The sequence below is a fragment of the Rhinolophus hipposideros genome (genome assembly GCF_964194185.1).
Source record: "Rhinolophus hipposideros genome assembly, chromosome: X".
Classification (NCBI taxonomy): domain Eukaryota; kingdom Metazoa; phylum Chordata; class Mammalia; order Chiroptera; family Rhinolophidae; genus Rhinolophus; species Rhinolophus hipposideros.
The window spans coordinates 44168486-44193674 of record NC_138046.1 but is presented as its reverse complement, the minus strand read 5'-3'; the positions used below and the strand labels follow the sequence as shown (position 1 = coordinate 44193674).

General features: G+C 39.7%; 1 protein-coding gene across 1 annotated transcript in view; it reads right to left on the bottom strand.

Moving 5' to 3' along the window:
• AMOT (angiomotin) overlaps positions 1-24966 on the bottom strand; it is a 69006-nt gene extending 44040 nt beyond the window's left edge. The window contains exons 1-5 of the mRNA XM_081042829.1: positions 24080-24966; positions 16471-17008; positions 12702-12846; positions 11761-11853; positions 9093-9238 (exon numbers count right to left, since the gene is read on the bottom strand). Coding sequence (XP_080898955.1) covers positions 9093-9238; positions 11761-11853; positions 12702-12846; positions 16471-17008; positions 24080-24951 — 1794 coding nt within the window. The 5' untranslated portion in view covers positions 24952-24966. The remainder of the gene's footprint in view (positions 1-9092; positions 9239-11760; positions 11854-12701; positions 12847-16470; positions 17009-24079) is intronic.
• Positions 24967-25189: the final 223 nt, after the last annotated feature.

The following is a 25189-nucleotide window of genomic DNA, read 5'->3' as shown; positions in this document are numbered from 1 at the left end:
AACCTGAAAGTACTCTTAAAAAGTAAAGTCTTAATAAATCACTAAAAATATACAGATGGTTAGGTAGAGGGAGTGGATTATTATTACTAGCTGGAGGAACACCAACATATACACACATTCCATTGGCTAAAGGACACTGAGACTAATAATACAGAACTAAGTCCAGTGCCACAGAGGACATCCTTCATTATGTCTGATTTTCATCTTTCCATCTAATGCCTACAACTCGAAACATTCATTGTGTCACAAATGTCACAACTGAAGCATACTTTCTTTGCTCCTCTCCTTCATACAGTTATGTGTTGCTCCATGAGCCTTCAGTGTTTTCCATTTGATTTGATTTAGCTTTACCCAGGAGACACTGGCTCCATGAAAGAGTTCCCTCTGAATCAATTTCGTAACACTACCCGGGTATTATTAAGCTGCCTCTGTCCATTGCCAAGAGGTTGTGGTCCACTGGTGGATATTAAAAGATTTAAGAGTAGAAACCACCTGTAGAAATTTGCTATCAAGGGAATGGAGTTCTCTTTCTATTAAGGAGACTAAAGAAAAATATGCAAGGCTTCCAATTTGGAAATTAAAACAAAACATAATCTTTGGGAAAAACTGAGAAAATCAAGCTCTGAGAGGTCACTCCATCTCTATTTGGGGTGGGGACATAATTTCTTAACATATTGGGTGGAACAACACATACTTCAAAGAAAACATGCTGCCATAAATATGGGAAATGTCATCCTTAGATGAAATGTCTTTTAAATAAGTTAATAATTCATCAGCAGAACATTCTGGAAGATTCCTGTGTGGGTATGTACTATCAACACTCTAAATGCACACATAATTTACACCCTCAGGTCCTCCACCCACATTTATAATCCACCATAACCATTATATGTGTTTTAACTACACCAACAAAATCCTGTTGTTTGAAGATTATTTGGACTAGACATATACATGTCTATGTCTAGGACATCTTCCTCTAATATCGGGAAAAGAGGAGAGTATTGTACTGTGTGGATAGGTGTGATAGGACAAAATTTTCCATCTCTAAAACCAAAAAAGATAAATAAGTGGCAAGGGATCTAGAAATGAGATAAAATACTAGCCATGAAGAATAATGGTGGAGATATAATAAAACAGTATGAATTTAGTTTTGTAGAATTGATTAGAGTGTCAAAAGAGCTCTGGAAAAACGCATTGCCACCAAGAGTTATCATTGTGATGTCTAAATCATCAGTAGCCATTGCAGTTCAGAACAAGTTAACCCTTGAGTCCCTTTTTTTCCTGAATCTCTGTGGCTATCATTCTAGCCTACAGTTAAAAAACAAGGCTCACTGGTTCTTTCTGCCAATCGTCCCACATTCCACTTTGTCCCTTCCTGTGCCTTTTCCTTAGTAAGCAGCCCACCCACAGCATCTTCCCTCTTTGATCTTGTTTGGGCCCTTTTTCCACCATCCCTGAAATAATTTCCCAAGTGGTGGCTCAGTTCTAGATCATAAGATAGCAGCCAGCCCGAAGTCTGGGCTGTCTTGAGTCTTGTGAGTGAATATTCCAAGATCTCCAGTGAGGTCAAATTAGTGGAGGCAGGGGAAGGACTCTTTGAATGGGTAAAACCACGGCTGCTGTAGGACAGAGTTCTTTTGACTTGGAGTTTAATGAGCCTCCACTTCAATAGGACCTACGTGTCCCAAAAGATAAGGGCAAGGATGGAAAGGCACCATTTGTCTCGGCTGGCTGCTCACTGCACAGGCTGAAGATTGATGGTAAGACCTGGATCATAGTGACTCACCAAAAAAACAGGTCTGCTTTTTATTTGGAGTGCTATCCCTTTCCTGGCAAGATACCTCCCTCCATGTCAGCAAAGCAGGTCCATGAGAGGATCTGTACTGAACTTTAAAGAGGAGGTTGTGATTATAGGAGAAAGTTCTCTGTAAGCCTGAGACACCATTTCTGTGTAGAGCTTAGAACACAGTAAATATAGATAATCATGGACAAGAAACTTAATGGGATTGGAAAGATGGAATGGATTTCAGGGAAAGCATCTAAATGATGACTTTGTAGAGAGAAAGACATAAATGCATGCAAGGGTTCTCAGGCCATTAAACTAGTCATAATCTTTCCCTGACCATCTTTCTTTAAAACTTATAACTGACATATAATATATTAGTTTCAAGTATAAAACATAATGACTTCATATTTGTATTGACCTCACCATCTTGATGCAGTAGAAAATAGTTACCTGAGTGACCTTGCCACTTTGAAGGCAAACAAAATACTCCCTAGACAAAAGGCTTAATTTGGGTAAGTTGCCCTATTTCTTATTTGCTTAGTAGACTAGAGAAGTTTTCTTTGGAAGAACTTCTAAGGAAAACTCATGATGCTATATGTAAGTCATAACTAAATTATTTTTGTTTATATGAGACATAGGCAGGCATGTGACATATCCCTCTGCCTTTAAATACGACCTTACTTGAGCTATTTCCAACACATAGAAGGACACATTTTCTTAAATTTATGAATATCTTTCTTGATTTATAAATTTTCACTAATTTTGTAAAGGAATCACAAAAGACTCCTTACTAGATTAGTTCCAAAGCTACCTATTCACACTAAATACTGTGCTAATGCTCCATATTTTTTTGTCTTTTTTTAAATTAAACTTTATTGGGGTGACAATTGTTAGTAAAGTTACATAGATTTCAAGCGTACAATTCTGTAATACATCATTTATATACAACATTGTGTGTTCACCACCCAGAGTCAGTTCTCCTTCCATCACCATATATTTGATCCCTTTTACCCTCACCTACCACCCCTCTATCCCCTTACCCTCTGGTAACCACTAAACTATTATCTGTGTCTATGAGTTTTTGTTTCTTCATTTGTTTGTCTTGTTCCTTTGTTGTTTTCAGTTTTATATCCCACATATCAGTGAAAAAATATGGTTCTTGACATTTTCCTTCTGACTTATTTTGCATAGCATAATAATCTCAAGATCTATACACGTTGTCAAAAGTGGCACTATTTCAAAATTAAATAAAAAATACCCCAGGAAGAATGCAGCCTAATGGGGGTTGAGTCACAGCTGAAAAGCAAAACTTCAATTATCAATTCCTGTATTTGAAAGTAAAGGGAAGGAATGTATTCCTTTGCATATTATAGGGGAGACAGGAAAAACACCACCCAGGAGTAAACTGTGCTCTGATAGGCTGCTAAAACAAAAAAGAAAACACAAATCAATAATTTTCCCTGAGACATAATTTCAAGCCTCTCTATGTGGTAGAGGTGATCTGACTTGAGAGTCTGGAAGACATTACATGGCCTCTGTCTCTGGACTCGCCACCAAATGTTCTCCCCATCCTTTAGCAACAGCAACTCAGAATTTCCCAATAGCTAAACTCCATGAAAAAGTACAAGTTTGATGAGGGATAAGAAATTAACAATAACCAATGAGCTCATTTGAGACATCTGGCCATTAGATGCCATCATTCAATCCTTACACTATATTTATAACTTCTTCTTTAAATCATAAATTGTAAATCTACATATTTGGGGGCAGGGCCCGGGAAAAAAACTAAAAATCTCTGGAACAAATGCCCAGAAAATCCTCAGAAGTCTGAAGCCAGAAATATATTTCAGGCAACTGTTTCAGTGAGGACTGCCCAGTGGGAACTACAGACTAATGTCTTCTCCATACATATATATATTTTTGCATGATTAATAAATAACCAGTTACCACTGAACCCTCAGAAACTGCAAACCAAGATGGCTGCAGAGTCTTTGTCTCCATCTGTCTTCAACTAGATGAGCACACTTCTTGGATGGGCAGTGAGGCTGTTTTTTACATCCCAATCTCAGAGAAGTCTGGATAAGCTTTGCATAGTCTGTTGAAAAAAAGGGGGTGGGGGGCCAACAGGTAGAGCAATTTAAAAAAAAAGAAAGAAAATATACGTGTAATCAAAAAACTCCCAACAAACGAAAGTCCTAGATAGGATGGCTTCACAGGTGAATTTTACCAAACATTCAAAGAAGAATTAACAGCCATCCTTCTTAAATTATTCCAAAAAATTCAAAGGAGGGAAAGCTCCCAAGCTCATTTTATGAGACCACCATTACCCTGATTCCAAAACCAGACAAAGACGTTACAAAAATTGAGAATTATAGGCCCATATCCCTGATGAACTTAGATACAAAAATCCTCAACAAAACATTAGCTAACCAAATGCAGCAATACAGTAAAAAGATCATACACCACGTACAAGTGGGATTTATTTCTGGGATGCAAGATTGGTTCAATATCCACAAATTAATTAACTTGATACACCATGTAATCAAAATGAAAAATAAAAATCATATGATCATATCGATAGATGCAGAAAAAGCATATGACAAAATCCAGGATCCAAAAGCAGCAAGACAGAGACAACTATAGCTCCCATAAGACTATCAGCTTTAAAAAAGTCCAGGATCCATTTATGAGAAAAATTCTCAGCAAAGTGGGAATAGAGGGAACATTCCTCAACATAATAAAGGCCATCTATGACAAATCCATACCTAACATCATGTTCAATGGTGAAAACCTAAAAGGGTTTTTCTAAAGACGAGAAACAAGACAAGGCTGTCCGCTTTCCCACTTTTATTCAACACAGTATTGGAAGTTCTAGCCATAGTACTAAGACAAGAAAAAGAAATAAAACACATCCAAATTGGAAAGGGAGAAATAAAACTCTCATTACTTGCAAATGGCATGATACTATATATAGAGAACCCCAAAGATTCCAGCAAAAAACTATTAGAACTGATAAATCAACTTGGAAAATTAGCAGGGTACAAAATTAATATTCAGAAATTGGCTGCATTTTTATACACCAATAATGAATTATCATAAAGAGAAATTAAGAAAACAATCCCATTTATAATTGCATCAAAAAATACCCAGGAATTAATTTAATCAAGGAGATAAAATACCTGTACTCGGAAAACTGTAAAATACTGAAGAAAGAAACTGAAGAAGATACAAATAAATGGAAACATATGTTGTGCTCGGAAAACTGTAAAATACTGAAGAAAGAAACTGAAGAAGATACAAATAAATGGAAACATATGTTGTGCTCATGGACAGGAAGAATTAACATTATTTACATGTCCATACTACCCAAAGCAATCTACAGATTCAGTGCAATCACTATCAAAATACCAATGTCATCTTTCACATAACTATAACAAATAATCTAAAAATATATATGGAACCACAAAAGACTCTGAACAGTCTCAGAAATCTTGAGAAAAAAATAACAAAATTAGAGGTATCACACTACCTGATATCAAACTATACTACAAGGCGATAGTAATCAAAACACCATGGTATGACATAAAAACAGACATATAGATCAATGGAACATACAGAGCCCAGAAATAAACACACACTTATATAGCCAATTTAGCTATGACAAAGGAAGCAAGAACATGCAGTGGGGTACAGACAGTCTATTCAATAAATGGTGTTAAGAAAACTGAACAGATACATGCAAAAAAATGAAACTGGACAACCTTCTTACACTATATACAAGAATAAACTCAAAGTGGATTAAAAACTTAAATGTAAAACATGAAACCATAAAACTCCTAGAAGAAAATATAGGTAGTAAACTCTGATGTTGCTTTTAGTAGTATTTTTTATGATTCACCTCCATAGGCAAGGGAAACAAAATAAAATAAACAAATGGAACTACATCAAACTAAAAAGTTTTGCACAGCAAAGAAAACCATTAACAAAACGAAAAGACAGCCTACTCAATGGAAGAAGATATTCACCAACGATATATCTGATAAGGGATTAATATCCAAATATATATAAACTCATACAACTCAACGTCAAAAAACTAAACAATCCAATTAAAAAAAAATGAGCTGAGGACCTGAACAGACATTTCTCCAAAGAGGACATACACATGGCCAACAGACATATGAAAAGATGTTCAATATCACTAATCATCAGAGAAATGCAAATAAAAACCCCAATGAGATATCACCACAAACCTGTCAGAATGCCCATCATCAATAAATCAATAAACAAGTGTTGGCAAGGATGTGGAGAGAAGGGAACCCTCATACACTGTTGGTGGGATTGAAAATTGGTGCAGCCACTACAGAAATCAGTATGGAGGTTCCTCAAAAAAAAAAAAAAAAAAAAGCAAAAGTAGAACTATTTTTGACCCAGCAATGCCAGTCCTGGATATTTATCCAAAGAAATCCAGAACACTAATTCGAAAAGATACATGCATGCCTATGTTCACTGTAACATTATTTATAATAGCCAAGATATGGAAGCAACCCAAGATGTGATACATACAACTATATGCAGTGGAATATTACTCAGCCATAAAAGAACAATGAAATTTTGCCATTTTCGACAACATGGATGGACCTAGTGGGTATTACACTACGTGAAATAAGTCAGACTGAGAAGACAAATACCATAGGTCCTCATATGTGGACTCCAAAGAACAAAATAAATGAACAAACAAAATAGAAACAGACTCATAGATACAGAGAACAAACTGACAGTTGCCAGAGGGGAGGGGAGCTAGGGAGCTTGGTGAAAAAGGCAAAGGGATTAAGAAATACAAATTGGTAGTTAGAAAATAGTCACGGGGATGTAAAGTACTGCATAAAGAATATAGTGAATAATGTTACAACTATGTATAGTGCCAGGGGTGTACTAGACTAATCAGGGGACTCACAGCATAAATTATATAAATGTCTAACCACTATGTTGTGCACCTGAAACTAATATAAAATAATATTGAATGTCAACTGTAACTGAAAAAAAGAAATAACTTTAAAAAGAATGAATATGCATGTTGCTGAACACTATACTTCAATATAAATGTAAAAAATGAAAGTCAGCCTACCATTGAAAACCAGCTCTTCAATTACATTTATTTCCCAAGCTCACATTTACTTGCCATGTTTATTTAGAGACGAATAAATATACCAATATATATTCAATTAAAAAAAAAGATGGCAGAGGTTACTAAATCTGAACAAGCACCCACATTTTCTTTTTGAGAGTGGAACCAAAGGATGATTCAAATAGGGAGATAGGCAGCAGAGTCTAGGGAATGAAGAGTCATGAGATTCCAATTTTATTACTGGCTCTACCCAAGACTTGACATGTGATCACCAGCAAGCTACTTCCTCTCAGCAGATCTCTCAGTTTTCCCTTCTCTAAAAAAATACAGTCTTATCTTCATCCTGTAATTCATTCTGTGATTTCCTTGCAAAATGGGAGAGGAAGGGAATATACCAGGTGTAGCAAAAGGCTAAAGAGTATGCTAAGCTCCTTAGACCTGGACACCAGAATATACAAGTATTCCTCATTTTCAATAAAGCAACTTAGCATTATTTCTGATGTAGACAATTCATAGCATAGGAGATTAGCCTGACTTTATACAACCTGAAGTTTAACCATTAAGCAATTCAGGTTAAAGGGCATCATACGTTAGATGGTGGAAAAATATAAACCCACAACCCAGCTCCAGCGAGCATTTTAATACCCAAAAAAGGAAGCAAAGGATATCTGTAAGTCAGAAGATCTCTAGTAACTAGAACCATTCTTTCTGAGGGAGAGGAAGCAAGCAATGAATGAAGGTAGGAAAAATAACTCACATAAAATAGCCACAATGCTGAGACCTTGGTCACTAAACATTTTTTTTTTTTTGTATCAAGTTTATAAAGCTTTCTATTTGTTATAATGGAGGCCACTTTCTCTTAAAACAATTCAAATTTTAGAATAGATAAGTCAGTGAGATGTGAAATTTTCTTTACCAAGTTACACTTTAGCACCAATTTTTGCTGAAACCACCCATTCCCTGAGTATAAAACATCAAAGAGATAGTATTACTCCAATACAATGACAATTGACATCCAAAATTAATTAACGACAAGCCAGCAACAAAGCTCCCTCTATTTCACAGGAAAACAGTTAAGTGTGGCAATTGAGTAACATCTACATCAAGATTAATCATATGCTTAGTAGTTTTGGGGCCCCTGCATTGGTCAAGGGAAGGCTCCATGCTTGCACACAAATAACTGACAACTTCACCCCACCACATACACACATTCCAGAACCAAGCCAATAAGAGCCTGCCATAAACTAAACTCTCCCTGGGCTCCTTCCTATTCCAGACTCCCAAGATTGCTTTTCTCCTAAAACCAATCTGCAAAACAAGGTAGAGCCATCAAGATTCATTTTTCTTACCTGAGGGGATCAACTTCACACTGAGCATGGGGAGACAAGGGCCAATCTGATTTCAAGATCTGTAGAGAACTTTAAATTATCTGAAATCATTTTCTAGTCCTTCCAAAATAAAGTGTTAAAGCCCTGTGAGGACAGGAATTTATAATATAATATAATATAATATAATATAATATAATATAATATAATATAATATAATATATATTATATTATATAATATATAATGTGTTATATAATATAATACACACACACACACACACACACACACCCCAGGAGTGCCAAAAAATGTATAGAAGTGGACACTTTGATCAACATTGCTCAAGCAGTAGTTTGCCATAATCAGAAGTATCTGGACGCTGATGGTAACCACTTTGAGCACCTCTTGTAATTGCAGAAGTCAACATGACTTGTTTCATCTTTTGTTATTAGTATATATTGAGTATTACAATTTTAATAGTTTTTTTTCCTTTCTTAAAATGTGTATACATATTTTTGGCAGTGTGTGTGTGTGTCATAGGCTTAAGGCAGGGCTAGATACACAGGAAGAACTTGGCGGCGGGGGGTGGGGGGTTGTTAACTTATAGGAATGAACAAATGGAAATTGCTCCTTGACCTTGGTGATTTTCTATCCTGGAGCAAAAGAAAGGAACTTGCAGAGAAAAGGAATCGAAGTCCACTCACATTAGCACAGCTATAACTAGAAGTAGCAGATGGTACCTTCCTGTTGGGGGATAGTGCAGCCGCCCATTCACCAAAATGAAGAGGCCCCAGAGCCCTTGACTTCCCAGCTCTTCTACCCTCACGCTTGCATGCTGCCTGAGGAAACTACACATACCTCTTCCTCCAACTTTACCACCTTGGCCTGGGCGTTGCTCAGGGCCTGGTCTCGGATTTCGATGTGTCGCCTTTGGTCCTCGTTGGTAGAACGGGCAGTGGCCAGCTCTGCTTCCAGCTTCTCCTTCTCCCGCTGGCTTTCCTTATCTATCAGGACATGAAATACCAATACTGCCATTCTGGAGCTGGCTGAAAACCTTACTTGAGCAAAACTGATAATCATACCCATTACTAAACATTCTAGCTTTCTAACACACAGCTATATGAACGAGGAAACCAAGATCTGTACTCTATCACTGGATTTACCACTAACTTGTTGTGTAAATTAAGAGCAGTCACTTAACAATGGTTGTTGTACAGAAGTAATAAGAAAGTAGATATAAAAACTGTTATGAAAAGTATTTCAGAAAGAAGAATAGACACATAAATATTAAAAGAACAGATAGGCTTGTCTCTTCAATTTTGTATCTTCAAACAGTTTTGTATTGGCAAAAGAACAATTGAGTGCCCCCAAATTTCCCCATTGTTTCCTCATGAAAACATATTAAATTGATCTAAAAATGGTGTTTCATAAACTATATAAAACCTCAAATCCCACTCTTTACTCACTAACATTATTTTTTAATTGAGATCAATCTAGGATTGCATTGTAACTGCAGATGACACATGTAATTATGCTCCATGCCTTTCTAGGTTCCTTCCCTTTTAATTAGACAGACCTCATACCAGAAACTCAAATGAGCAGTTTTGATTCTCACTTAGATGTAGAGTACCCTCCCTTCCTCTCGAGACCTTAATATAATACTGAAGTTTGTAGGAGAAACTTTACTAGGGTAGCCTTGCCTTACTTCCCACTCTGACTTTACATATCCACTCAGATGTACCTTGGAAAGAAATGAGTATTTATTATATACCAAGTGTTGTATTAACTTAATCATCAAAACAACCATAGAAGAAAGGTATTATTCTCTTGTCCATTTTACATATGAGAAAACAGAGACTCAGAGGACTTCAGTAACTTGTACAAGGTCCCACAATTGGTAAATAAGTAGTGGAGACCATACTTAAGGCCAAGTGGTTCTAAACACTTTCTACTGTACCAGACTGCTTTCTCCTAGGGTTCAGTTGGTTTGGCCTCTCTAGGACAGTTTAAACACATTCCCCCAGGAGACTTTTCAAGATGGCTTCCTTGGCTCCTGCCATAGTCCCAACCACATGGTACCCTGTGGATGTCCAAAGGCAAAAGAAATTAAGGGGCCACAAGTCATGTCCTCTTCCCTGCCTATTAAGCAGAGTCCATTTTTTCCCTTCTAGAAACATTTAAGTCTTTCACTCTGCTGTTAATATAGTTCAATCTGCTAAATTACCACATTTTATAAATGAGTAGGGTTACTAGGACATGCGAAATGCCATCTCCGCACAGGGAGGAGTGTCAACTAGAAGATACAAGGCAAGAATCCATACATTTTCTTTTTTATTTTGTTTTGTCCTGGGAGGCTGCCACCCTCTCTACCCATGAATTAGCTTTCATTGTAACCGTGACACCAGAAAAGCAACTTCACAACAATGTACACTAGGCACTGATGACACTAGAAAAACTACATTCCTTCCTCTTAAGACATACTGACAAAGGAACAGGAGGTTCAGGGAAATGAGGAAGAAAAAGTCCCAGTTCTGAAGCCAGTGCACAACTGAACAAACTAGGAAGGGAAGGGGATATTATTGCAAGTCAAGATCAAACAGACTCATAAAAGCTGACTAGAAGCAGCATGGAATGACTTGGAAGGGTCATGTGGAAGCCCAGCAAAGATGGGGCCTGGCAAGTCCCCACCAAGCACTACTCCAGCTGGGAGCTGCGCTGAGGGAGGCTGAGGGTAGAGGATACCAACTATAGACATCTGCTAATGCTGGGGTAGTTCATCTGTTTCCCCTGACCTCATTCTCCCTATGGACTCAATCCACTGTGTAGTTTTTATTGCTGGTTTTACTGTGGCACTTGGAAAGAATGAGGCATTGTCTAGCTGGGTGGGATCCATTTTGGACCAATAAAGAAGAGGATGAATTCATTGTCATGGTCCTCGGAATATTTCCAGACACTATTATGAGAAGACATAGCTCTGCTCTCCGCCATACCCTCCAACTCTGTAACCAGAGTCACTATTTCAGGCCATAGCAGTGGTCCCCATCTAGCTACACTTACAGTCCACCAAATTGTAATTATGATAATATAGGGTATTTTAACTAAGGGAGACCCAGGTACAGGTTAGATATTGCAAACATTAATAATCAATCCTGCATGTTAATCCCATCTCAACCAGAGCAAGCACATGGAGCCTTCAACAATAAATCCCTTCAATATTAAGGAACCCCATGGTCACTGAGGTCCTTGTCAGCCAGCCATGGCAAAAGCAGGAATTTCAAGGGGTTTCTCTTGTTTAATACAAAAGGAGCTATGTTGATGTGACTAGATGTTATGGCAAGCAGCCTTCTTGGCCTAGGAGGAAAAGAACAATATCTCCCAACTTCATGCTTGAACAGGAAAAATACTCCCTAAATGACATTCACTCTACCCTGGCTGTTCTAGAAGGCTAAATAGAACTGTGTGACCTCTTCACACACCTCGTTCCCATCCACACATTAATACCTGCTGCTGAAGCTTTCAGACTTACTTTTTGCAAAGAGCTGAGATATGGTTTTTCTGGTATCCTCTGACCCTTCATATTCTTTCTCCGCAAGCTGCTTGTTGGCTGTCTCTAGACGCTCTGTGGAATTAGGACACAATAAACAGGGACCCATGCACAAACTTCCAAGCATATACTATTGGCCCTCTCAATACTGATCTTAGGCAAAACAAGCCCGTTTATTCTTATTATACAGGAATGGGTGACACAAACATAGGTTTGCAAATGTGGATCCCAAAACAACACTAGACCATGGCAGGGAAAGGGGAGGTGAGTACTTAATACTTTCACTCCTCATTGACAAAACCAAAGTATAAATTTCTAAATGTCCACAAAGTAATTTATCCCTGAATATGATATCTTTCATTCACCAGGCAAGAGCACCAAAGTTATTATAAAGTCTTCAAAATCATGTAATGTCAAAGCTGGAAGGGGACTATAGGCAGCATCTAGTTCAGCTCCTTCATTTAATAGACAAGATACCCTAAACCCAAAGATAAAAAATAACATCCCCAAGGTCATCAGTTTTGAAGGTGGTTATTTCTCACTATCTTTAAAATTATTTGTTAAGATGACAATACAAGGAGGGAATCCTAGAAACAATGGAGGATATCACTATTTAAAGCTTTACCAAAGACAGGCCTCTGTAAAACTTATAAAGGAAGAGAGGCAGCATGGATTGTGTGAGTCAGCCAGGTAGGTCGAGAAGTCCCAGGATGGGCACTGTCCAATTAACACATCAGCTCATCCCACTTTGATTAAGCAAGCTTGGGACCAAGTACTACTGTGGTCACAAAAACTTAGACTGGTCTATGCCCTGCAATTTACTGACCATTCTAGTAGTCTGGACAAACCTAAGAGCCTTAAGGTATGCTGTTGAGCTCTTCCCTTCACCGTCTTGGCCAGTGTGTCAAAAATGATTCCCTCACCTCTCAGATCCCTGTTGAAGTCATGCATCCTTCGAATCTCGCCCTCGAGCTTGTTTCGCATGGCTTTCTCCAGGGCCTCTCTTTTGGAAGATGACTTCACAAGGTTCTCATATGCCTCAGAGACATGCTGGATTTCTGTCTCCATCTAAACAACAACAACAACAAAAACCCAAAAAACAGAAAAATGAAAACCAGTAGGAATGGTAAGAGCTTAAAGGAAAAGACAGTCTGAAAACATACATGCAAATCCTTAATGGGGGCTTCTCCCAGGGCTTTTTCAGATGGCCACTAGGCAAGCATAACACAGATAAGAAAAAATTCCCAGAAGGACTTATAAATTCAACCTTAAGCTCAGTAATTAACTCACAGGATCCTGATACTTCCTCAGGTTTTCCTCAGAGAAGGTGGTAGGAGAGAATAAATTTCTTAAGTATGGTTATAAGTGATTTTCATTTCTGAATAAGAATTTTCTTAATTTTGAAAATAATAATAATGTATTTAGTATGGATAACGTTATTCTAGAGCATCCAAAGGCTTTCACATGTTTATTTTGATTCACCTTGATATCTGCCTTCACAAAGATGCTTTTCCCCATTTTAGCAGACAGCAATTAAACTGTCTTTTCCAAGATGAAGTTACCAGCAGAAGCAAACCGTAAAAACTCTAAGCCTCAGACTCATTTAGTAGTTCAGTTCAATTTAACAAATATTTACTAAGAGCCAAATATTTATGAGAAATCTTTAAGCCACTGTGGGATATGTAAATATGAATGAGGACATCACCATTGCCCTCAAGGAGCTTTTAAGTTAATCAGGTAAAATAATATAGGGAAAGAGATAGTATTAAGAAAAGTAGTAGTGGTGCTATAAAGTGCAGGTGAGGAAGGTTATTTCTGGTAAGGGGAGAGGAGGACAATTTCAGGGAGGGGGTGGCATTTAAAGTAAGATCCTGTAAGCTGGGTCAGATTTCAATGAGCAGAGGTGAGGGGAAGGGTATTCTATTCTGAGTGAGAGAATGAATTCCCAGAATGACCAGTAGTCCTGTTTGGCTGGACACTATGGGGTACACAGAGGTGAGATCTAGCTGCAAAGATAGACTAGAGTCAGGTCATAAAAGGACTTTAATGCCAGACATTTGGACTTTATTTTGTAGTCAGTGGGAAACCAGTACAGATTTTTGAACAGAAATTAATTATCCGAGTTTAATTTTATGACACCCCTATAAATCTTGTAAAATGGAAAAAAATAACATAAAACCTCAAAGGGAAAGGGTTTTGCCCTGAATCATCCCAAATCAGAAAGAAAATAAAAAATTATTACCCAAAGTTTTTCCGTAACCAGTATAGCTTCATTGCACATATAAGAACCAGAGATATTTGCATATAATTTTTGTAAAACAAACAAACCCCATGATTATTAAACAATATTCAAATTAAATATGATTCCTGCAACCATTCTGCATTCCTTCTCAGTTTGCCACTATCCTCCTTAACAAAGCTCAAGGTACTTTGTGGGGAGAAATATCAGGCCCCCTGTGGAAGACTGGTGGAAAGGTGGGATTACCAAACAACTCAAATTCCACCTGCCCCAGCTCCAAAATTATGCCTGATACAGGACTGCCTGCAAAACAAATGAGGCTTACACCACAAAAAAGAGCAGACTTGAGAGTGTTTGTCTCCTTGCAGATGGCACCAAGATAACAGCACAGAAGGAGAAAACTGGTGAATGGCATTTAGAGACATGATCTGCAAGGCCTGAGCCTGATAAATCTTCTGCGTGAAATTCAAGTGCTGAGTAGAGAAAAGAAACATTTCCATTTGAAAGAGCAGCTTGGTGTTGGTCTCCTCTGGGCAGCCTTTAGAGTACAAGACCTTTCCAGTTCCTCACAGAATGCCACACCTGGAAGGCAGTCCCTTTATTCGAGTTGTTCAGAGTACTATTTCAAGACCTTGTACCAATCCTTTCCCTGTGTAGATACTGTACCCTCCAAAAGGGCAAGTTGTATGTCTGTCAACAGAACCTTCTAGGAAAAGAAGTCACAGAAGGGCATATCTACTAGTTTGGTCTGTGTGATGGAGGGGACAGAGAAGGAGAGTGGTGGTGAGTTTCCAGGCTTATTCTGTTTATTTATTCCTCTCATGAACCTCAGGTCTGATTTGTTCTAGCACCAGCTGATATCTGCCTTATTCTCCCCACTTTCCTTTTCCTCTTCTACCTGACCTGTGACTCTCATCCACTGCAGCACTGGATCAGCCTTCACTTCCCTCAATACTCAAGCTGTGCCAATTACACTTGGTTGAGGCATCTTTCCTCATACTGTGAAACAAACAACACAAATCCTATTATGTTCCTCTTCCTGTCACCCACTCACCCCCCTCAAAAATTAACCATGGATCCTTTGGTGAAGAGGACCTATAGAAGATTTGGGTTCACCCTTCAGTTACCACATCAAAGATGGTGCCAGGAACACCCTGAATAGAGAATTGGGGAGGGGTATCAACTCTTAAATCTAATCAGCCAAACCGGACCAGTTTGCATTTAGTGGGTGAATATGGTCAATTTATTGCACCAATGTGATGGGGGGTGGATATAGTTACATAAGCTGAGAGAAAAAATTAAAATTGGGGGCAAGCTAGAGAGAAACAGTTCTCACTTAACCCCAACAACCCCCATCTCAATTTGGGAATATTGGGGGAAAAGCATTTTTGCCACATAAAAATACTTAGCTGACTTCCTCTCTCCTTTAGGACTCAGATCTGATGTTTACATATTCTGTTTCATTCTGGTCCCTGAAATTTTGACTCAAGAGTGTCTCCTAAGGACAGAGTTGCTGAACAATGCCAGGCAACCTTCCCTCCCTTCCCCACCTCAGCCTTACCTCCCTGAACAGTTCACACTGTCAGAAGATCAAACCACATGAGCTCTACAATGACAAAAGCTGCAAAGAAGCTACCAAAGGCATAACCTTATGCACCAACAGCCACTGGAAGCCAAGAGCTAAGGTTCCTTGCTTAGGGCACTCAAGAGCTAAAGTCCCAGCTGCAGGAGACAGGGGTTGGCCCGGGGAAGAATGTGAACTGGGAACATATACTCCTTTTTCTATTTCCTCAGCCTAGAGCTGTCACCTGTCAGCCAGCTGTGGTGCTAAGCCCCTCCAGCCCCCCAGAGAAAGAGAACAGATGTTGAATTTCAGCTGCAGGAAAGCACCAAAGCAAAAAGGAGGAAAAGGAAGGGGTGTTGAAAAAGAGTTACCATGGGAACTCCCACTCAGAAAAGTGCTCTAAGCTCTTTCCAGAACAAGGCAGGAGCAGGATCTAACTTCAGTGGTGAGATTTTTTTTCCCTAGGAACTATGGTTTTATATTTAGGATTCAAATTTGGTATTTGGGAAAATATAATCAAGACAGAAAGTCTTTATGCTGGCAGTTCCTTCACCTACACAGACATTACCAGTGTTCTTTATCTTATGAAGAAGTTTCTCTGCCTTTTGGAATTCGAAAGCAATCAGTTAAGCTTTCTTTAGGGCTATGGTGTCTGGGAAAACTGTATAAATATGTTTTTTTCTCCTTATATAAGTGTAAAATGTTACTTCTCCTAGAAAATCAGGCAGAAGGCTTTTCTCAAATTTTGATCCATATCTAACCTTCAGATATAAGAATCGTGAAGACCTTCCCATAAGTCATACAGACACCCACAAGTGGAGACTTTCACGTCGATATTAAACAAAAAAGATTTAAAGGAGACTCGAATATCCTAACACGGGGGCCTCACCTTCTGCAGTCTTGCCACCTTCTCGTAGCATCCTTCCAACTCCTGCCGCAAGTTCCGATTCTCATCTGAGAGTATCTCAACCATCTGTTGGGCTCTGGAAACAATGGCAAAAGGGTCTGCTGGCATTGGCTGATAAGAAGCAGATGACTGCTGAGCTCTAGGCATAGCTGAATAGGTTTCTCCTGGCTGCTGGTGGTGGTGGTGGTGGTGCTGCTGCTGCTGCTGCGGCTGCTGCTGCTGCTGCGGCTGCTGCTGCTGCTGCGGCTGCTGCTGCTGCTGCTGCTGACTCAGGCCTGGCTGGGTCAGACGGTAATGATCGCCCTGGTGAGCCTGATTAGGAAGAAAATGTTGCTGTGGTCTAGGTAGGTGAGTTGAGTAGTCTCCTTGGTTTGGGACCAATGGGTGTTGGGCAGGAGATAATCTAGCGGATGGTGGAGATTGCAGCAAGGGCAAGGAACCCCCAGACGTGAGGGAAGAAGTAGGGCTGTGAGGCTGAGAGTTTCTGGCTGACAACGGCAATGAGATGTCCTGTGCTGGCCTGTAAAACATGGAGGGCATGCCAAGATTAAGCTCTCTCTGAAGGCACTGGGGGAGAAGGGCACAATAAAACGAGATGGGGAGGCTTCCAGTGTCCCCAGGATACCTGCAAGATGAGTAGCAGGCAGTGTTAGACTATGGAATCTCTGCAAAGACCTCTACTGTCCTTTCCAAGCTAGACCTTCTGTGATTGGCTGACAGACAGAGTTGTGATCCCAGGGAGGATTGAACCAGATGTCTCAAAGTCCGCTTTGTGAAAATCAAAATGATGTATGCTTGTACAGTCAGTGCTCAAGTTGAAGCATTTTAAATATGTCTTTTATAAGGTAATTTCCACCTTCCCACCTCATTATTTTAAACTAATCTTTTTCTGATATTCTATTTGTGATCTGGCAAACATAAAGTATCAAATTTAGAAAATGCGTTCCATTGGCCCAGAAGGAAACAGCAAACAATAGTCAAAACCGCCACTCATGTAACAACCTAAGTATCCATCAACAGATGAATGGATAAAGAAGAACTGGTACATATATGCAATGGAATATTACTCAGCCATAAAATAGCATAAAACCTTATTATCTGCAATAACATGAATGGACTTAGAGGGTATTAAGATGAATGGCGTAAGTCAGACAGAGAAAGAGAAATGCCACATGATTTCACTTATATGTGGAATCTAAAAACAAAATAAATGAACAAACAAAACAGAAACAAACTCATAGATACAGAGAATAGCTTGATGATTTTCAGCTGAGAGGGAAGTTGAGGGGCAGGATGAAAAGGGGGAAGGATTTAAGAAGTACAAATTGGTAGTTATAGAATAGTCATGGGAATGTAAGGCATAGCATAAGGAATACAGTCAATATTGTAATAACTATGTGTGGTGTCAGAAGGGTACTAGATTTATTGGGGTGATCCCTCCATAAGTTATACAAATATCTAATCACTATGTTGTACACCTAAAACTAATATAATATTATATGTCAACTATAAATGAAAAATAAAAAAGTATTTAAAAATACCCCCTCATTTTGCTATCTGCACCTGTTTTGATAATATGTATATACACAAAAAACTACTTGAGAATATGTAGATACTTATTACATTAGAGATACCAAATAATTATTGATACTAATAATTGACTGATGCCTATTAGCAGTAATAATATCATGACTTGGAGGGGATTACAGGCAACACTATCATATTATATTTGATTTACTGAATCACAAAATGTAAGGATTGGAAAGGCCTTAAAGAAATAATTTTGTCCAATTGTGTCACTGGACAGAGGGGGAAACTGAGGTCCAGAGAGTGGAAGCAATCTGCCAGATATTACAGAGTGAGTTACTGGTAGTGCCAGGGAAACCCTTGTTTCCCAATTCTCATTTTCAGGCTCTATCCACTGCCATAATACATTGATTTCCAGGAACTAATGTTCAGGTTCCCAGACTATTGTTTATAGAAAGTTCCAGAAAAAGAACTTTGGTACATTGTTTAATATGGCTCTCCCATTTTAGTACCTAATACTGGACTATTAGTCATTAAAAGAAATAATCAGAGTATGTGAATGAATCACTTTCACTATCACCACTACCAGGCAGAATATCGGTCAATGTATACTAAAGATGAAAAGCTTGTTCACCGCCCCCAGCCCATACCCAACTAACCTCATATACTCCCACATCCTGTGAATGCTTATCCTACAGTTGATCTTTCTCAATCCAGGGAAGACAGATGGCTAAGAGCATGGGATTTAGATCCCAACAGAGTTTGGAGACTTTTCTACTGCTTACTAGCTGTGTAACCTTGCTCAAGTTACTTAACCTGCATAAACCTGTTTTGGTCCTGAGGTTGTAAATGAATTATACAAATACTGGGCTCTTCTCATTTTTGAGCTCAATAGGAACTACAAAGAGTCTCTTATGTACCTCCCAGTGAGATAGGTTGACCCTATTAGTGATTTTACTTATGGGATATCCATTTAATCTTTGTACTAAATTGCATAAAATTCATGGTGGAACTGGGACAAATTACCAGGAGCAATTAACTTTTAACTGGCTATTCCAGATGTTATAAAGCACATCCCTCCCACACACACTCGAATTATCATTATTAATTTATCTACCCCTACAATAGATCTTCACTATCAGGGCTTTTTATAGCTATAAAATAATTCCAAACACTTTTTCATGGATACCCAATTGTCGAGATGTTCACCAAAGCCCTCAAACCTGCCCAAACCCTAAGTTCAGTCTCTCGGCCGCATCAATGACTCTGGTGTACTCACATTCTTCCAGTTTCATGCATATGTCATAATAAATAATTGCTGAATATTGAAAAGAGCAAGTGAACTATTTGAGGATAGAATAATTTACATGGTTCTCATGCTTACAACTGGAAAGTTGCTGCTATACATAACCATTCTTTCCAAGAACTTAAAGCACTCATCCAATCAAAAGCCTGGGAGCTGTTTATAAACTTACTTGGGGAAGACTCTTTCTCCATTTTCCATACTATGGATATTCAGTTACCTCAGAGGTAAAATGGACTATGTGCTCTCCTTCCTCTTTGAGTAAAAGCTATTGTAATAGATTAGATAGATAGATAGATAGATAGATAGATAGATAGATAGATAGAGATATCTAGGGGTAGATATAGATATTAATATAATATATAACACAGTATGTTATAGTAAGTTAATTATAATATATAACAATATAATATATAATAATATACAATATATAATATATACTACATATAACATATTTATATTAATATCTAAATCTATCCCTAAATATCTATATCATCTATATCTATATATCTATATCTATCTATATCCCTGGAATTAAATAATGTCCTGGGATTTGTTGGGGCTTTTGGATATCCTGGGCAGAAAAGAGGGGCTTACATTTCATGTTCTTCAATCCAGCTCTCAAATTTTAAGGGAAAAACAACCATATTAACCTTCATCCTCATTGCCAGGATTTGGAAACCCAAGGCCTGGGAGTTGTTCTCTTTTAAGACTGAATGCCCAGTTAAGAACTGGGCTTCCTTGCCCCACCTTCCCAGGGCCCCATCAGCAATCCAGGCCTTTCTCTCAAACAGACCTGACACTGGCCTCCCTCCTGCCTAAAGGCCTAAACGCACTCCCATGCCCTGGACAGCACACAGACAAAGAGGAGACCATAAGGTCTCTGGAAGGAGGTCTCGAGAATAAGATAAGCCCAACACTGCAATGGCCCTGGCCGTAACTCTAGCTCTGTCTAGAGATAAGTGGAGACAAGGCAGCTGCCCCTTAGGTTCTCCAGGCTGGAAAAGGAAGCAGGTTTCAGTGCATTGTGATGTTGGGAAAACCAAGGCAGTCTGTCCCTGGCAGGTTTGCAAACATGAAGCAAGACTTGGGCAGTCGCAAAAGGAGAGAAAGCCCTACAGCCAAGGAACTCCATCTGGGCTCCAGCATCCACCCACCACAAGAAAAGCAGGATAGTATTAACACTCGTGTGAAGTTCCCCTTGAAAGGAGGGGACTGAGGAATGACAGGGGTGGGGGAGAGCTAAGGGGATGTCAGAGGAAGCAAAATTACACTCAAGATTAAATAATAGTAACAGCAATAGTAATAATAAAGATGGCAGCTACGTGAGCAGCACGCTTCCCAGGTCCTTACACAGTACAACAGCAAGAATCACTCCCCACTGACACATTAACCAGGAACAGGAGGCCAGCAGACAATAGAATCACATGATCCCATGGACGCCCTGACCTGCCTCCCTGCCCCTTCCCTCTCTTCATCCTGCCCCTTTCTAAGACAATCTGGGTCCCTGGTGATCTGTGAAAAGGAGGACATGACATACATGCAGGAGAGAGGCCAATGACGAAAATCAGCATAACTCCAAAGCTGGGGGAACTCCCTCCCAGAGACAGTTTGCAAAGACACAAAGGGAAAGCAAAAGCTGGTTCATCTAGCTGACATAGCACCTCCCATCCTGCCACCTCACTGACTGGGAGATCCTGCCCTCCCCAGCCACACACCCCCTCACACACATACTACACACTCCTGGCCCACACATGTGCAAGCCCACACACTCACACTCTCATCAGAGCAGGTGCCACCAATAGCCTGGAACCCAATTTATTCTCCCCACAGACACTGTGCCTTTCCCATCACAGACACTGGCTCTGTGATGTTGAATATGTGAATCCTGGAGAGGGCTGCAAAGTCCTGGTTGTTTCTCTTGCACAACCAGCTCTGCTGTAAACTACAAAGTTAGGTCACCCTTAGATTCCACTGAACAAGGATTTCAAAAAACCTCAGATCTGGGCATGATTTCAACAATTGAAAGGAGGTGGCTGCTTTACAAACAGAAAGGATTTAATTTTTAAAAACAGTTGATAAATGTATAAACTCCAGATGCAGAAAAGGCTCAGCATTTAAAAAGACAAAGATTCAGAAAATTTTTAATTCTTCACATGGCTGGGCCTTGTTTCCTATCTGGAGTTCTGGGTATTCAGGATATTTATTTTTTAACTGGGCAGGAGGGCATAGGGAAGATGAAGTAATAAAATGATTGTTTATAACATTTTGTTCATTTTAGCAGCAAATGTCTAGCATTTCACTGTACCTCTAAACGCAAATTGCTGTTTTATGAAAAGCAATTTGTTCAAAGAGCTTGCTTTGCATTCCAATCTGTAATTTGTGGATTAAGAACTAAGAATTTCATCTTCTAATTGTTTGGTTCTAGCAGTAGTTACTTGGAAAGGTACTCAAAACTGTCTAGCTCATTGGTTAAAGGCAGTAAGGAGGACAAACGTGTCACCACCTAAAAGTGTACACTCCGAGGAAGCAGTTCAACTACCTTTCCTTGCCAGTAATTGTCAATAGGTGCCACTCCCTCGCTCCATGCCTGGCAAACATTTTATTGCCAGAATTTGTCTGACGCAGACCGAAACTTCACATAGAGTATCTTCCGATTAGGACCACTTTAAGTTTGATTATTTATCAAGCATAACAAGCACCGTGTTCCTCTCCCATAGAAAAATAAAAAGAAAAACTGTTAGAGCAAACTTGTATATTAAAATGCTGCTCAAGAGAGGGTAATCGGCATGGGATCCACAGCTTTGGGTGATAGGAAAATAGATCCACAGCTGTTGTAGGAGGGAGGAGAAAATACAAATATCTTCTTTTAAAATATATGCAGCTAAATTTCTTGGGTGGTTTAATCAGTATGGGAAGAAAAGAAATCCCTCTTTGGGTTCCTTATTATTTATTTAGGGAGATCAAAGGGCTTCTCTGTCTAGCTTCTAACACTGTGGGAGTCATTTCAGATCACAAACAATACTGGTGAATGAATTCTGAAAATAGCTTTCCTGGGAAGGCGGGCCATGTGCTAGCGGGGCTTTGGATCTGCTCCACACTCCAGCCAGAACACTCCCCTCCCACAAGGCAACAAACATCAGCCCATCCTCATATGGGAGAGAGTCCCACAGACTCTTCCATGCTGATGGGAAGAGCAAAACAAAAAAAAAAAAACCCAGCTTCATTGACATTTTGCTGGCTTGGACACATTTCCACTAAGCTAAGCAGTCCAATAGACCAAACCCTCCCTTGGTCTTCCATTTCATTGGGCAGATGGGAATTGGATTCTTACTCTCATTTAAACCAGAAGAGCCCTATCCCTTACCCCATTTTCTGTTCCAAGCCACTTATCAGAACTTAGGTTCCTGACCTTTGAAAGGAGGTTGAAAAAAAAAAAAGATTAGAAAATCAACCTGGGTTAAGGACAAAAAAAAATCCTAAACTGGCCAAGTTAGGGGTGGAGTCAAAAGTGAATTGGCTTTGGCTAAAAAATGGACCTGGAAAAGAATGAAATACCAGGAAATAAATGCCACGTTCATTCTCCTCCCATTCCTCTATTCCACCCCCTGCTGCTTTGTCTCCTGAATGACCCTATGAACTTCAAGTCAAGAGGTTCTTTCCCAAAGGAGTAAAAAGGGGACATGAGGCCGAGTTAGAAGTCAAAAAGATCACATGCCTCGTCTGGGGGACCCCTATGGAAAAAGCTACCCTAGGTCCAGGGAACTTCAAAGCTCATAGCCACCTATAATTACCTGTGGTAAGGGCAAGGATACCACATAACTTCCATCTTTGTTGCCCATGGTTGAAATGTTCCGTTCCCCCTGCCCCATATACTGAGATACTAACGATCGGAGACATGGTCCCAATAGTAACAATACGAACAACAAACAGAGTCATGGAATCATAAGGTCTGGTTGATACAATGGACTCTTGAATAATTCTGAAGTATATTTAGGAAGAACTCAATATATGAAACAGTCCTCCTGAACTAACAGGAAGTGGTACATTAGTCATGGATATATGTTTTTCCTTCTACAATTTAGGATCTGACCAAAACTTCTATCTAATATGATATGAATTTAATTTAGATGTTTAAAAACATGACAGGCAACTAACCAAATCTCTACAGAAGACAGATGAAGCAATCCAGACTTCATAAACTGCAAGGAAGTATAAAACAAGTTACATTCAGAAAATACACCTATGCAGTTCCCACCACAGTAATATCTGGGTGTTTGTTTAGTGTCCGGAAGAATCACAGCAATTCTGCAGAAAGATGTGTTCACAAAAATGTGATGAGAGTTTTTTGGAGGGGAATATATAGAAGTGATAGGATATCCCAGATTAATTAAAGTCCAAGATAATCTGCTTCTGTTCCTCAAGGAAGGGCTTAATAACTCACAAGATGAGGAACACTGACCCTTCAATTTCCTAGCAGACAGGACAGCAAATAGCTGCTGAAATCAAGACTTGTGCTCCTATTCATCTACTAGGTAGTTGAGGCCATGCTCAACCTATGAAGTTAAGAGAATGTTAATACAGTGCTAATTATGGCTAGAAATTCAGGTTGGCAGAAAATTTACTAAGTCAGAGACCAGCCATGCATTGCAGAGTCTGTTATAACAAACACCTGCCCATTCCTTCCCTTAAAATTCCCAACACACAGCAGAAGCTGGTTGGGGAGGAGGTCAGGAAATTACAAAAAGGGAACTCTCTTACCTGGCTGCTCCATACTCAGGGGGATGCTGATACCTCATAAGTTGCCCCTCTGTTCTCCCTGGCTGGTTCAGACGATGCTCACTATAGAAGTGCCCTGGCTCTTGGGGCTTGCACACTACAGACTGGGGTGGCATGCCCCTGAAGGGATACTCTGGTGGGGGGCCTCGGAGTTCCATGCCCTTCAAGCTATGCTGGCTGGGAGGTGGCCCTTGGGCCTTGTAGAATTCACTGGAACTTGTGGGATTCTTGTAGTGGTCATTGGGTTGTGGTGGGGAGAGGGGAGCGCTGGTAACAGGTGGATGGGCTTTAACTCCACTGGTGGCCAGTGACATCTGCATTAGTCGTTCACTCAAAGAGCGGACATGTCCTTGCTTAAGGTCTCTGAGTCCTTCATCCTGGTGCATCTTCCCAGGATTGAGTCGCTGAACTGATGGACGTCCCTCAGTCCTCATCTTCTGGTTGGTGACTCCAGTGACATAGAAGGCAGCTCCAACACTGGCATGCTGTTGGCCCCGAAAGTACTGGGACTGAACTTTGGCTTCTTCATAGGTTGGGAGTTCTTCATTATTCTGCATTCGAGGGGAAAGCTGCTTCTCCATGATGATGTTTTCTGACTGGATTTCCTGCCCCTGGGGTTCTTGTCGAGCAGCATGTGCCACAAGCTGTTGGTGGTGGTCTTGGGGACTCAGCACATCATTCTGAGGACATGGGTTTCCACTGCCACTGGGGAAAGGAGGGCCATTCCCTGTGGCTTGCTGGTGTATGGCAAGCAGGTTGCGATTTTCATTAGGATTGCCATAGCGAAGCTGCTCTTGTAGCAGACGCTGTAATACTGTGGTTCCTCCGCTTGGCTGTTCTTCAGAATTTCTCATCTCTATTGCTGGTGGTGCCTTGTGAAGAGAGAGAGAAACTGGGCACCTGGGCTGCCCTTGACCTAGGAAGGGGAAACAGGAAGCTTAACACCCAGTTGATGGATAAATCATTCCTCTAAAGGGGAATAAAATGGATATTTGGGGGTGAGAACTCCATTGCAGAGAGAAAGTAGATAATTGAATCTAGAATTAATAAATTAATTGTTGGTGACTCCTGGCTCTAGCATTGATAAGATGA